We start from the raw sequence: 14,027 nt of genomic DNA, 5'->3' as shown, positions 1-14,027 counted from the left end.
TTATTAGTCGCGTATTAAGACAAACAGTAGAAAACGTTGGGATTATTCGCCTACCGATGTTTACACAGCCAATAAAGAAGGGGATAATGTTGATGATCGTCTTATGCGGTCTTGGCTTCATAGATGAAAATCGCAGAAACAGAGTTTCGAGATAGGATCGCATACTGTTCTGCGCTAAGGCGCGCAGTCCCAGAGGGTAGGAAACGGCAAGAGATCCTTTGTAGTAATCAAAAATAAGGAGGAGGAAGTACCTCCAGGTAAGGACATCAAGACAACATTTTGAGTCGCTCGAGGATTATCGTATGCTGATGTTTTGGGTAAGCTCGCAATGAAGTCAACCCGGACGTCGGCCATACGAGAGTGGCTTGAAGATCTCCTTATCAAAATCGATGGAGGCTCCAATAAGAAAGCAATGTGGCCCCTTTTTTTCTCAGTGAGTGTTTTTGGCCATTAAGCATAACACATACATTGAAGACTCGTTAGAATTTCTGAGTTCTCAAAATAGGAAATTCAAATCAAGTAATAATTAATTAATAAGATTCACTTACTTTGGCACCTGAATGAGTTGCAGGAAAAATTTCTCAGCATTGCCAAGTTTCGACTTATCGCCGTCAAAACTTTTAAGCATTTCGAGCTCATCGACTTCCGGCAATATTTTCAATAATCCACGAAGTTTTTCTGCCCCAATATCATCATGACCACCATCTTTTATTAATTGAATTATATCTTCATTGGAACTTGACGAATAAAAAAAAACATTAATAATTTTCAGAGAAAATATTTTTTTTTTGACATACAAATAAATATGAATCTTACCTTCTAAATTGCTTAAGGAAAATATTCACGTTTAAGCTTCTTTTTCCATCAAGAAGTGCAATCTATAGTGAAAGGAAATGAAATTTAAATCAAAAATAAATATATATATGTAAAGAAAATTTTTAAATAAAAATGTAATTTTTTAAAATATTAAAAAAAAAGTTTTTAATGCAAATTATGTAAATAAAAATATTTAATTCAACTGACCTCGGTCGGTTCACGACGACGTCTTTCAGCATCGATTCCCGGACCAAAATTTGAAGAGCAGGTAGTGGGTGGCAAAATTGGTGGAACTTGTTGACAAAAAAGTCCCTCCATTTCCGCCCAATCAAGATCGGCCATTGGAGAATTTTGATGCTCGTTTGCCACCAAAGACCAAATATTGCGTTTTCCAATGACCTATTTAAAATGTGTTGGTTTAATTAAGAATTATAATAGGAAAACAAAAGAATCGAACCTAATTAGCTGAATGATACAGGCCTGCATAGATTTTATTATTTTCAATATCCGAGTTGTTTTCAATGTATTTTTTTCCGCTGAACACGATTCCATACCCAAAATCGTCTAATACGCACGTCAGGGTTTTGAAAAAAGTGGGGGTAGACCACAAAAACATGTTTTTGGAGATTTTCAGGACGTTTTTTTCCTTTTAACCTAACGTGTTAAAGATTTCCATAAAGTCTTAAATTAAAACTTTAATCGTATAATTTATCACCCATATACGCAAAACCAAAAAATAGAGAATTTTGAGAAAAATGTGTCTAAAGACCACAAGAAACAGGTTTTTACTAATATTTTTCTCTTTACCCCCACTTTCCTCAAAACTTTGACGTTATAGACAATATTGAAACCCCCATGGTTAAAATTTCGGACAGATTTCAGATTAAATACATTCAAATCAGTCCGGCTTTGTTAATAAATTGTACGAAAAAGATTCGTATTAATCAGCAATCAGTCCGGATGAAAAGATAAATCCGAAATTAGTCCGAAATTGACATGAAATAAATCCGTAATTAGCCCGCAACAATTTAATTTTAGTTAGATCAAAAAACAATCTAAAATGAGTCAAGAATAATCCAGAATTCGTATATATAAACTATCTACAAACAGTACGGAACAATTAGGATTAAGTATTGTGATAAAACTAAATCCGACATGAGTCCATAATAATCTGAAATCTTTATGTGGATCTTTATATTATGTACATAATCATCAGTGGCAGTTTGAAGAAAAATATTGTACATATAAATTCCGAATTTTTCCGGACTCATTTCGGATTAAGATGTTCTATCAGATTAAGACCGGACTGTTATCGAATTTCTTATAAACAAACTAAGAATTATTTCGGACTCATCATAGGTTAAAAACTAAGATTTGTCGACAATTGGTTTTAATAATCGGAAATTTACTTAAATTATACGTCGTCAAATTCTCTATCTAAACGATAAGGTACCTCCGCAACACGCACACAATTTTGTAATATTAAATATAGAATTATCGATCATCGACACTCTATGCAATGGTTGATCCAGGAATGATTTTTCCATCTAACGTACGATCACTCCCATACATTATTTTGACCATGAAAAAAGCGCCATCTGTAGTTGGATCCCAAGAACTAATACCCCCATTTTGTCAATTTCTTCCTCCTTCTCCACCTCCTTTCCCCAAAAGAAAGAAGGAACGGAGGAGAAATTGTCAAAGTGGGAGTATTAGTTCTCGGGGTCCAACTGCAGACGGCGCTCTTTTTCGTGGCCAAAATAATTTATGTGGGTTATCTGACTGTGGGGATCAACCCTTAACAAAATTCTCCCCAATGTTCTAATTTTAGTCGACTATAGGAAAAATTTTGTTTAATATTTTTAAAATAATATTTTCCGTTACAAAATAAATATAGTAATGTGAAAAGAGGAAAAGAGAGAGCAGTGTGTAGAGCAATTAATTTTCAGCAATCTATAATTTAACCAAAAAACGTGGAAGATATAAATATAAGGAGGAAGAGGCGGATGAGAGTAAATTAAGCTGGACAAAATATGGTGTAATATACAAGGACAAACGATTTAGTGGGAAATTATGATGGTAAGAAGAGTATAGATAAGTAAAGGAAATGGAGATGTTAATTACGAAAGCGAAAAAATAGTAGATACAAATTTAGGAAGAAAGGTAAATTAAGGTAGAGAAGAATTGGAGTAATTTAAGAGGTTAAAGAAGGAAGAGAAGAAAGAAGGTGGAAAAGAGATGGATTTTAAGTGATAAGATGGAATGAATGATATAAATGTCCCTTATCCCTCTCCTGGGTTATCTCCACTCCAGGGGTCCTATTCTCGAAATCATTCGAATATTGTTCGTATGCGAGCAAATTCGATGGGTAAGTTTCGTGCACGAAGCAACAACCGTATTCTCGAGCACCATTCGAAACTTCGTTCGACGATCGTTCGTAGACGAATAGGTTGTACAGTGTTGCCGTCGTTTATTTCTAGTGACTTTCCAGTGTAATTTTTTTGAACCAATGTAATTACTTATGATATAAGAAATATTTATTGACTGCATCATTATTATTATTATTATTATTATTATTATTATTATTATTATTATTATTATTATTATTATTATTATTATTATGAATGAAACTCTATAATTGATTACAATTCGAAACTTTAAATCCCTTTTAATATGTGTACATAATATTATTAAATAATACTACTGCGCATGAGCAGTACCAAAATTCGAACACGAAACTGTTGCTTCGAGTGGTTTAGACCACTCGTTGTATTTCACTCGAATCGTTTCGTCTATGAACGCCTAGTGAACAGTTCGAGAATACAGTTTTCGACAAAGTTATTCGAAAGTCTTCGATTCGTGCACGGAACTCATTTCGAGAATAGCACCCCAGCGCTATAGAATGTATTTCCCATAGTCCCCACCAGGCGACCGAATTGTCGTTTTTTTGTCGATAACGGTCACTAGGACAGGAAGAGGGAGTTCTAACTTGGCAGCGGTAGTGACCGGACGGAATATGTTCCGGCACTCCATGCATTAGACTTTGTTCTACCTTTGATTTGTTCAAACAAGTTTTAGTTCATTTTTAGCCAAGTTCTGTGCTGTGAATACATATGATTTGTTCTGCTTTTGAAAGCAACTTTATAACCTTTTTTTAAAACCGTTCGTTCTACCACGTGCTCTCCGAGGTGTTCTTCGAAGTTTGTTCTAATCCTGATTTTTCTGAATTTTGTTCTATAAGCGAGTGTGACTTCTACCCTCGCCCATCGTAACCTTTTTGTGAAATATAAAAATTTTTTGTGTCACCCTGAGGACCCATTTTATTATTTTATTCTGTTCCGTGTGACTTTTCATGAATTTTACTGGTTTTATCTGAGTTTGAAGTGACTCACTGTTATCGTTCTGTGACCTCTGCTGTTTATAATGCTTTGTGGAACTATGTAAACATCTTTTGTATATCTGCGGTGTCACCTTGCAGTGTTGTGGTCTTCGACAGTTTAATATCTTAACTGTATACCCCTTGTTCAAGGTGTAAGTATATTTAAGATGTTTGAAACCCGGTGTTGACATTTTCCCGCCTTACAAGTACAATTGATGTTTCTCACTCAATCTGAGTTTGTGTCTCACTGTTTTACCCAGAGGGAGCTCGACTTCAGTAGTTTTACCTTAATCTTCCATTGTTTTATTTTTCTGATAGAAAGTTAGAAATTGTTATTGAGATCAATTATATCAATATATGCCCTATACGCTTTGAATTCAATTCTCGCATGTATTCTTCTCATGGGAATTTATTATGATTCATGAATGAATTCAACGTATGGAAAATTTATTTTCCTTGTACTCGACTTTTCCGTTTCCAAGCGAACAATATATTTGATTCAATCTCCAGTTTCCTATAAGCTGGATTTACTTTGCTGTTGTCTAACCTGTATTACCAACAGTGTAGCATATAGTGTATTCTAGAACTTTTTCGTCTTTTAAGTTTATTGTTCTGACAGTTGGCTGTGCCTCAAGTCATTTAAAAAGAAGAAGAAGAAGGACAGGAAGAGGGTTAATAAGTAATAGTCTCTTAAGTAACAGTGAGTATAGAAAAAAAGGGTAGGAGAAGAAGATTTCCAATAAAGTGAAATAGATGTCAACAAAAAAGAAGTTAAAACAATGTTTACGAAATGAGAGAAGGTGGAGGATAGGTTAAAAGTTAAAGAATAAGACAAAGTCAAGTAAATAATCTAACCTTGTGATTGGGTATTTTATTCCAATTGATGGTCTTCATTTTCGTCTTGGGGGTGGGAATTTCCTGTTGGGGCAGAAGTTTCGCATTATTGCTGGGTGGTTCAGGAGTTGGGGCCCTTGCAACAGTTGGAACATGAAGGGGCGGTGGAAGAGGTGGCTCCATGGGGACATCTGGAGGAGCTATTGGAATGAAGAGAGGCGGCGGTGGTGGGGGAGGTAACACGAAACTTATGGGAGGACTTGGCGGCGGTGGAGGTGCAATTGGTACCGGTGGTGCAGGAGGTGGAGGTGGCGGACTCGTTGGTACCGAGGCCTTCCTATTTGTATTGCAAGTCTGATCAGCCACTCGACAATGGCAACACAAATTTGTCTGCAAAAAAAAAAATAAAAATCACAATGTATAGTAATTAACTTTTAAATTGTTGTAGCGGTCTCTCAGACCGGGAAAAGCTTTATAGGTTACTCTTTATTATTTTTTCATCATTATAATATATTTCACCCAAAATCGTTTCTGAATATTTTTAAAAAATTCTGTTTTGTAGAAATTATTTAATTTTACATCTACACAAAATTTCAATCCATATTTATAATTCGTATTTTACAAGAAAGTAGATGAAATTTGTTTATTTTTCGATTCCTTTATGTTCAATTATTGTAAATTGAAATTTTCAAGCAATGTTCAGATTTTACTGATATGGATAAAAAAATTACATGAATTTTTTTTTTGAGTTGAAATATATAATACATTATATTGGAGATACAGATGGAGATAAAAGTGCAAATAAGACTTAATTTTGCTATACTCATTAGGAGAAAAATCAGTGCAACACAATTTTATTTATATATAAAAGAAGTTTTTACCAAATTGAAGAAATTCATGGCGCTCTTCCTTAATTTCCTTCAAAGGAAGCGCTCAAGGTTTACACGTAAAAATGACTCAACTGTATATATATATATATTTCTTTTTTTCATTGCTTCAGTCTTGTATGGAATGAAAGGTTTTGCAGCAACTTTAAGCAAGATTCCGACATTTTACGATCGAAATTAAGTAAATGAGTGTTCTGTTTTTCTTTTCGTTAATTGATTGCATCTTACTGATCATGTGTACACTTAGTTTCAGTTAAAGTCAAGATACTTAAATAATTGCCCATTACTAATTATTGTTGCTCAATTTTATGACATGAACGCTAGATATATATATATATATATATATAATACAGCATAAAATAAATATTAAATATAATAAAATATAATCTTTATAAATAAAATCGAATTTATGTCTGAACATTGCTTAAAACATTAAAAAAAAAATTTTGACATTGTCGTTTTTAAACTTCAAAAAATAAAAAATGTAATAAACTAATTTTTTATAAAATAATAATTTAAAAAATTGTTCTTACTTGAAGACTAGGTGACCTCAGGAGTTTAGTAGCATCGTCTCTATTCTCCAAAAGTGTTGCTCGATGGACCAACGTTTCGGCGGTATCCCAAGCAAGATCGCTTGCAGCTTCCTTAGGATCGAGTCGCAATAAATGTTGAAGAATACTTAGAAATGGTATTTCCTGTGGTGTGTCTGCGATCTGGATTAAAAATTTCAAAATTTATTCTAAAAATTAAAAAAAACACTAAAAATCAGGGACAAAAATGATTTTCTAGTCAATTTAAGTATCACGCAGTATATCACCAAAAAAGAGGAAAATTACTCTTGCCAAACTCCTCTTGAATCAAGAACATTACTCTTCATCGGGGAGTATTTCCCTCTTATTTTAAGAGGAATATTTTTAAATAGAGAATAATGCTCTTAAAATAAAAGAAAATCCTTTTGCGTGATAACCATATTTTTCGTTAAATTCTGACAGAAATTAAAATGGCACCATTTTTGTCCTTTTTTTACTGAAAATTAAAATAAAAACGTCGGCATTTTAATTTCTGCTATAGTTTTTCGTAAAAATAGAGCAAAAACAGCGCCATCTTAATTTCAGCCTTATTTTTACGGAAGAATAGAGCAAAAACGGCACAATTTTAATTTATGCTCTACTTTAACAAAAAATAGAGCCAAAAAGGCACCATTTTTATTTATACTATTCTTTTTCCGTAAAACTATGGCAGAAATTAAAATGGCACCATCTTTGATCTATTTTTACTAAAAATTAAAATAAAAACGTCGGCATTTTAATTTTTGCTCTAGTTTTTCGTCGAAATAGAGTAAAAACGGCGCCATTTTAATTTTTGCCCTATTTTTACGAAAAACTAAAACTAAAATTAAAGTTGCGAGATTTTTGTTATATTTTTACGAAAAACTAGAGCAGAAATTAAAATTGCACCATTTTGACATATTTTTACGAAAAGTTAGAGCAGAAATTAAAATGTAACCCTGATTTACAATTTGGTCAAATGAAAATTCGACGTTTTCAAAATTCCTATCAAATAACAATTTGTGCAAATGAAAATTCTAGCAAATGAAGTTTGGGTGAAATAAAAATTCTGACGTTAAAAAATTCGATTTAGTCAAAATTCTGTTGAATGAGAATTCTGTTAAATGGAAATTAAGTTTAATTGGAATTCTTTTTTAGATAAAAATTCAGTTAAATTCAAGTACTATTAAATAACATTTTTTTTTAAATGTTAATTCAGTTAATTAAAAATTTTTGATTATATTTATAACTTTACTAAATTTTATATAATTTTTTTTTAAATTTAGTATTTCTGATATCAAAATTTTGCTTTGTTGCATTTTGTCCAACAATTGTAAAATATTTTTATAGATCCTACTAACATGTATTCCGTGTAGAAATTTTGTAAAATTAATTTCGAAACCGTTTTTAAAAATTACATCGAGAATAGAGGAGGGTGGAATGTGACTAATTAATTTTTTTTTTTTTAAGATATATTTAATTCATTTTTATAATTTTAAAAAATAGAAAAAAGTTTTAAAAATTTCGAAAATATTGAAAAAAAATCGTTTTGTCCACGATTGGAGCAGGCAATTGAAAGGTATACATAGTTTTAAAAATAAAATTTTAATGTTTAAATTAAAAAATGTATAGTAAATTATTTTTCTAGAATTTTTTGAAAAGTTCATGTAAAAACACACAATTAAAAAAAAATTTAATTGATGCATTCTTAAGGAAGTTATGAGCATTAAAAAATAAAATTTTATTAAAATTCTTATCTCGTAAATAGTTTGCTAAAAAAATTTTTTTAAATCATGAAAGCTAGTCTCAATTAGTAGGTATTAAAAGAAAAAAAAGAGAAAAAAAATAATTGAAAAAAGTGTCTTTTTTAGAGTTATACATGTTAAAAAGAAAAATGTGTGCTAGGTAAGTGACAACTGACCTGTCCAAGGATTGCGTAAAAAACATCGACGTGTGATGAGAGATCGATTCCTGGTGGTCCCTGATTGGATAATTCTTCATCAGTCTCACGTTGGTCATCGAAAACGTCCAATTGCACTCTAAGATCAGGCACGTGACTCTTCTCTTTTCTGTAAGAATAGCCAAATTTTGAAAAGATGCTCATTACCCAAAATATTATTTGCCCCCAATAAAGCAGAAAGCCATTTATATAATGTAAATTTTTTTCTTTTCTTCGTCCGTCAACTTGAACGAGTGACTCTCCATAGTTGACTAAATTGACTAATAATAATTCACCTCTCGATAATATATAAGACGAGCTACTTAATAATCAGGGATGACTGTTATTAAGTAACCACTATTGAACCGTTAACTTAAAGCGTCGTGACTGTTTTTATTATTTGCACCTGCAATAAGCAATGTATATATACATTGACCATTGTCAATTTACAATTTTAAAAAATTAATATTTTCAATAATTAATAAAGAAATAAAAAATTAATTTTTAATTTATAAAATTAGTATCACATTCTGTAAAAATGAGAAACGTTATCAAAATTACACAAAATTAAAAAAAAAAAATGTTACATAGGGTAAATGCACTAATTACGGCGCGTTTCGAGTCAAAACTTGAAATAGAAAGTCAATTACGACGAGGGAAAAAATTTAATCTCAAATAATTAAATTAAAAAAGATTAAAATAATTTTTTTCAATCATTTTGCAACAGTTATATTAAATATAATAGTAATAATAGATATTTTTTATGAACGCGCCGTAATTGATGCACTTACCCTAACAATAAAACATAAATATTGTTATTTTTACATTCGATGTTTTTACTTTTGTTATTTTGAACATTCACAATTTTTGTTTATTTAACTTTGTTATTTTTTACTTAAATTTTTCTTCAATTTAATAGTTATTACACAAAAATGGTTTTTTATTTATTTATTTTATGAAAATATTTTGTGTATAATTTTTTTTTTAAATTTGCTATTCTGTGTATAAAAAAGATTTTAATGTTTAAAAAAATGTTCTATATACAAAAGAAATAGTTTTCTATAGTGCCAATAATAGTAACAAATTGAAAAAAATGTATGTAAAAATTAACATAATAAAAATAAAAAAATTAAAATTAACATAAAGAAAAGCAAAAATTGTCAATGTTCAAAAAATCGAAAAAAAAATTTTAATTAAAAAAACAAATGAAAAATAACTAAAATATAACAAAAGTAAAAAAATTAAATGTAAAAATAACATTTTATTCAATCTAACATATTTTTTTTTTAACATTTTGTGTACTTTTAATACCGAATCTAAATTTTTTATTTTGTAAATAAAAAATTTTCAACGTTTGAAAAAATTATTATGTGCAAAATAACAAATTAAAAAAAAATTATGTAATACATTTTTTTCAAGCCATTAAAGAAAAATTAAAAATAATTAAAATAACAAAAGTACAAACATTGAATGTAAAAATAATAATATTTATATTTTGTTTAATTTAACATTTTATTTTTTAATTTTTACTGGTTTCAATACTCAAAAATGACACTGAGAACTTTATACATATTAAATAATATTACATTTTTTATAAAGAGAAAAATTACAAAGAATTTGAATTAAAACCATTTTCTTTTGTTGAAAGTAAATATATATAATATAGCAAAAATTAATTTTGGCCACGATAAAGTTACAGTATTAGTAAAAGTATTTCTCAGTGTCGCCAGACGAAGAGTCTGGAAGTGCAAAACGAAAATGAAGACAGTGGAGATTCCAATTTCATGCACTAAAGGCACTATTAATAAAATTCTTAAAATGTCTCTTAACCCCAAGGAATAATTACAAAAATTCCTTTAGCTTCTTTTTTTTTGTTTTGAAAAAAAATTAAAATAAAAAAATTTCCATTAAAATCAAATAATTTTTTTTCGAATTTTGTTAATATTCTGCTTCCTTGTTAAAATAATAATAAAAAATTAAATTGTGTCAATAAAAATAAAAAAAAATTCAACTATTACCAACAATTTATAAGGCATTATTTCGATTTTATTGTATATTTAACTTCCTGGGAGAAAATACTCAACAACTCTTCATTCATGGAAGAGATTCTAAATTTAAAACGTATCTAGTTTCCAAAGACAATTATGCTATTTGTGAACAGACAAATTAACTTCGATTTGAAAAATTTTAACTTTGCTTTTTAGATATAGCATCGTGTGCTTTATATTATAATTGAATATTGACATTAAAAAGTTTCTTTATATTATTTCTATAAATTTAAAATATTAAAATCTAGTTTGACAAAAAAAAAACTTGCTTTTAATTATTTTCATTTTTTTAAATTCTAAAAAAATATTAATATTCTCCCTTCTTCTTTCAACGAAAAAAAAACGTTTTAAATTTTTGTTGATTTTGGAGCAATCGTTGATAATTATTAAATAAATGATTTATTAATGCAATTATTAAATAATTCAATTTTACATTAAATAATAAATATTAATTAAAATTAACATTAATATAAAATCAACATTATTATTATAATTATTATTATTAATAATAGAACAATTAATTATTAATAAAATTATAAATAAAACAATTTGTATTATATAATAAATATATTAATTAACATTAATTAAATAATCAATATTATCAATTAGTAGGTAACAATAATTAAAAATGGTAATAATAATCACAATGAAAAAAAATTTATTTGATTCAAGTAATCGATTACTTGACAATTATCAAATAAATATTTACTGGAACTAAAAAATTTTTATTTGAATTAAATAAATTGCATTTGTACCAATAATTACTGTATTTGAAACAAATACCATTTAATTGAATCAAATAATAATTATTTAATACAAATAAATATTTCATTGATATAATAGTCAAGTAATCGATTTGAATCAATAAATAAATTTTCTTTTTAGTGCAGTAATATAAATATAAAAACAATCTTAATAAAAAAAAGTAATAAATAAATTAAAATTAATTAAATTAAAGATAAAAAAAAGTAATTATTAATAGAAAATCTAAAATCAGTTCATAATTATTTAAAATTTGTTTTAAATATTATATTAAAATTAATTAAATGAAAGTTAATTAATAAAAATGAAAAGCCATAGGGAAATGCAAATGAAGAAAAATAATAGAAAAGTCAAAAAAAAACATTTTGAAATAAAAATATCAAAAAATATTTTGTTAATTACACAAAATGACAGATGATATGTTAATTACCCCATTCATTAGGTGAGAAATCAAACATTTATCATCAATATCCATGCAATGAAAACGTTTTCTATTTCTTCACACATACTTATTTTCTCAAAAGACGATTAAAATCGCACAGAACACGTGGAGTTTATTTTTATACACTATTCTACAATAATGATTCTTCTTTATATTCAATGAAACTTTGGATTTGTATTAACAATATAACTAGAGTAAAAAAAACCCTCTTTTAAAAAACAATATCACACTATTAAAAAAAAATTTTAAATAAAATGAATACTAAATTTTGATGAATTTTAATTGTTTTTTGAAATTTAATTTTTTATTAGAAATGATAAAATGTTTAATCTTATGGAGTCGTTAACCGAATGCGCGTTACATTTAAAACCGGAAATCTTTCTGATGAGACGACGAATAGGTTAAAATGGAAACGAAGGATAGAAGCTTCAACGTTAAACTGCCGCGCCGGTTCTTGCTCCAGAGAAGCGTGTGCTTGCGGGGACGCAGGTGCCAGGAGCTTACAGTTTGGAGTTAATTTCGGCGTTTGCTTCCCTTTTCTCCCCTCTCCCTCTTATGGACCCATGGTCCCTAGGAACGCCACGAGTCATGACTTTCTTTTCACCCTTTTGTCTATCCTCTTTCTCACTCTCTCTCTCTTTAACAAGATTTCATTGGGAATGCGAAGAAGAAGAAGCAACAGCTCAAGAGAGAAACAGTATTAGAAAAAGAGAGAGAGAGAACGATAAAATAATTTTTTTTTTATTAATCATGACTAAAATTGATGATATTCTGGTCAACTTTTGGACCCGGAAAAGTAAGAACGTTTCTTAACGTATTTTTTTACGTTGAATTCGAATCTATTGTTAGATTTTCTCTAACACGTCAAATTTCAAAATGGCGGAAAAAAAATGAAAAAATCAATTGCATTCGCTTGAAACATGTTACTAGGGGGTTTTTGGGGTCTCTGATTACCAAAATAAAGTCAGATTTCACAAATTCAAAATAATAAGTTTCAAGAAATTCAAATTTATTTTTAAAATTTTCGTGCGCCATATTGGATCCACCATTTTGAATTTTTAAAATTTGACTTCAAATTCGTAATCAGTAACCCCAAAAACCCCCGAGTAATAAGTTTCAAGCAAATCCGTTGGATTTTTAATATTTTTCGTGCGCCATATTGGATCCGCTATTTTGAATTTTTGAAATCTTACTTCAAATTCGTACACTGTAAAACAAAAGGTATCAATTTAAGGAAGTTCTCCGGCAAATCGATTTGTGATAGATTTTTCTAAAACTTTGAGAAAATGCTCATTTTTATATCCTGTATGCGTGGTAAAAATTTCAATATCGCTTGCGATGTTAAAAATAGAGATATTTAACTTCAAAGTTGTAATATTTAACATAGGATTCCTAACCTGAACGTTGAAAATGGCAGATTTTATTTATTTTCTCCGAAAGTACGTGATAACTTTTTCTCAAAAACTAGTAGTATATTGTAGGGGCGAATTAGAGAAATAAAAGTAAATAAAATTCTATAGGGGTAACGATGTTCAATTTTTAATAACAGTAATCTGAAAAGTGATTTTCTAGTGAACTGACAAATAGGAGAAAGACTGAAAGAAAATGCATTCGTAATGAGTTCGGAATAATCTGATATCTTTATGTAAAAAATTCGATAGTAAAATCTTAATCAAGTCCGAAATTATCGTAAATTTGTATCTAACGAATAAGGATTTAGTTAGGCCAAAAATCTTAAAATTGCAAATCTGGTCTGCAACAAAATAGACAGACTGATTTTGAAGGGGTTTTGGATAGTTTAAGTACTCCTGAAAATCTGAATCCGACATGAGTCTGAAATATAATCCGATATTTTGTATGTAAAAAATCCACAAATAAGTTTCCTGGATTAGTCCAGACGAAAAGATCAGTTCGTAATTGACAATGAAACCTATCCGCAATTAGTCAGCAACAATATGAAATTAATTCGATTGAAAAACTTAATCCGAAATGAGTCCAAAATAATCTGAACTTAATATGTAAAAATGGGACGCATGAATAAGGTCTAAACCAAATATTTTAGAATTATGATTTGATAGAATCTTATTCTTTAGAATATTAATTTTGCAGAATATTTATTTTCTCGAATATTAATGTTCAAAAAATTTAAAATGGTCGAATATCAATTTGCCAGAAATAGTTAGGCGGAAACTTCAAATTTGAACAATCACAATTTTCTTGATAATTTCTGATTGATCAAATTTGAAGATTCCGTCGATTTATTTCTGGCAAAAATTTTATTAAAAAATCTGTATATACAACACGGTGCGCCAGAAGGAGGTTTAAATAAAAATGAATTGACACTTAAAAATTCTTTTTGATTATGGTTCTAA

The 14,027-nt window shown here is 28.8% G+C and overlaps 1 protein-coding gene across 3 annotated transcripts in view; it reads right to left on the bottom strand.

The window, feature by feature from the left end:
- Positions 1-14,027, bottom strand: part of LOC127284982 (uncharacterized) — an 83,269-nt gene that overhangs the window by 26,325 nt on the left and 42,917 nt on the right. For 2 of the 3 annotated variants that reach the window (XM_051310726.1, XM_051310727.1), the window contains exons 6-11: positions 8,386-8,533; positions 6,450-6,629; positions 5,051-5,419; positions 1,024-1,215; positions 817-878; positions 549-737 (exon numbers count right to left, since the gene is read on the bottom strand). In XM_051310726.1, coding sequence (XP_051166683.1) covers positions 549-737; positions 817-878; positions 1,024-1,215; positions 5,051-5,419; positions 6,450-6,629; positions 8,386-8,533 — 1,140 coding nt within the window. Of the gene's footprint in view, positions 1-548; positions 738-816; positions 879-1,023; positions 1,216-5,050; positions 5,420-6,449; positions 6,630-8,385; positions 8,534-11,643; positions 11,664-14,027 lie in introns of those variants that run through there. The other variant, XM_051310729.1, reaches the window with a different exon arrangement.

Source organism: Leptopilina boulardi, unplaced genomic scaffold (assembly GCF_019393585.1).
Source record: "Leptopilina boulardi isolate dan_hultmark-lab unplaced genomic scaffold, ZJU_Lbou_2.1 LbouV2_327, whole genome shotgun sequence".
In the NCBI taxonomy this organism is placed as follows: domain Eukaryota; kingdom Metazoa; phylum Arthropoda; class Insecta; order Hymenoptera; family Figitidae; genus Leptopilina; species Leptopilina boulardi.
This window is presented reverse-complemented; position numbering and strand designations above follow the sequence as displayed.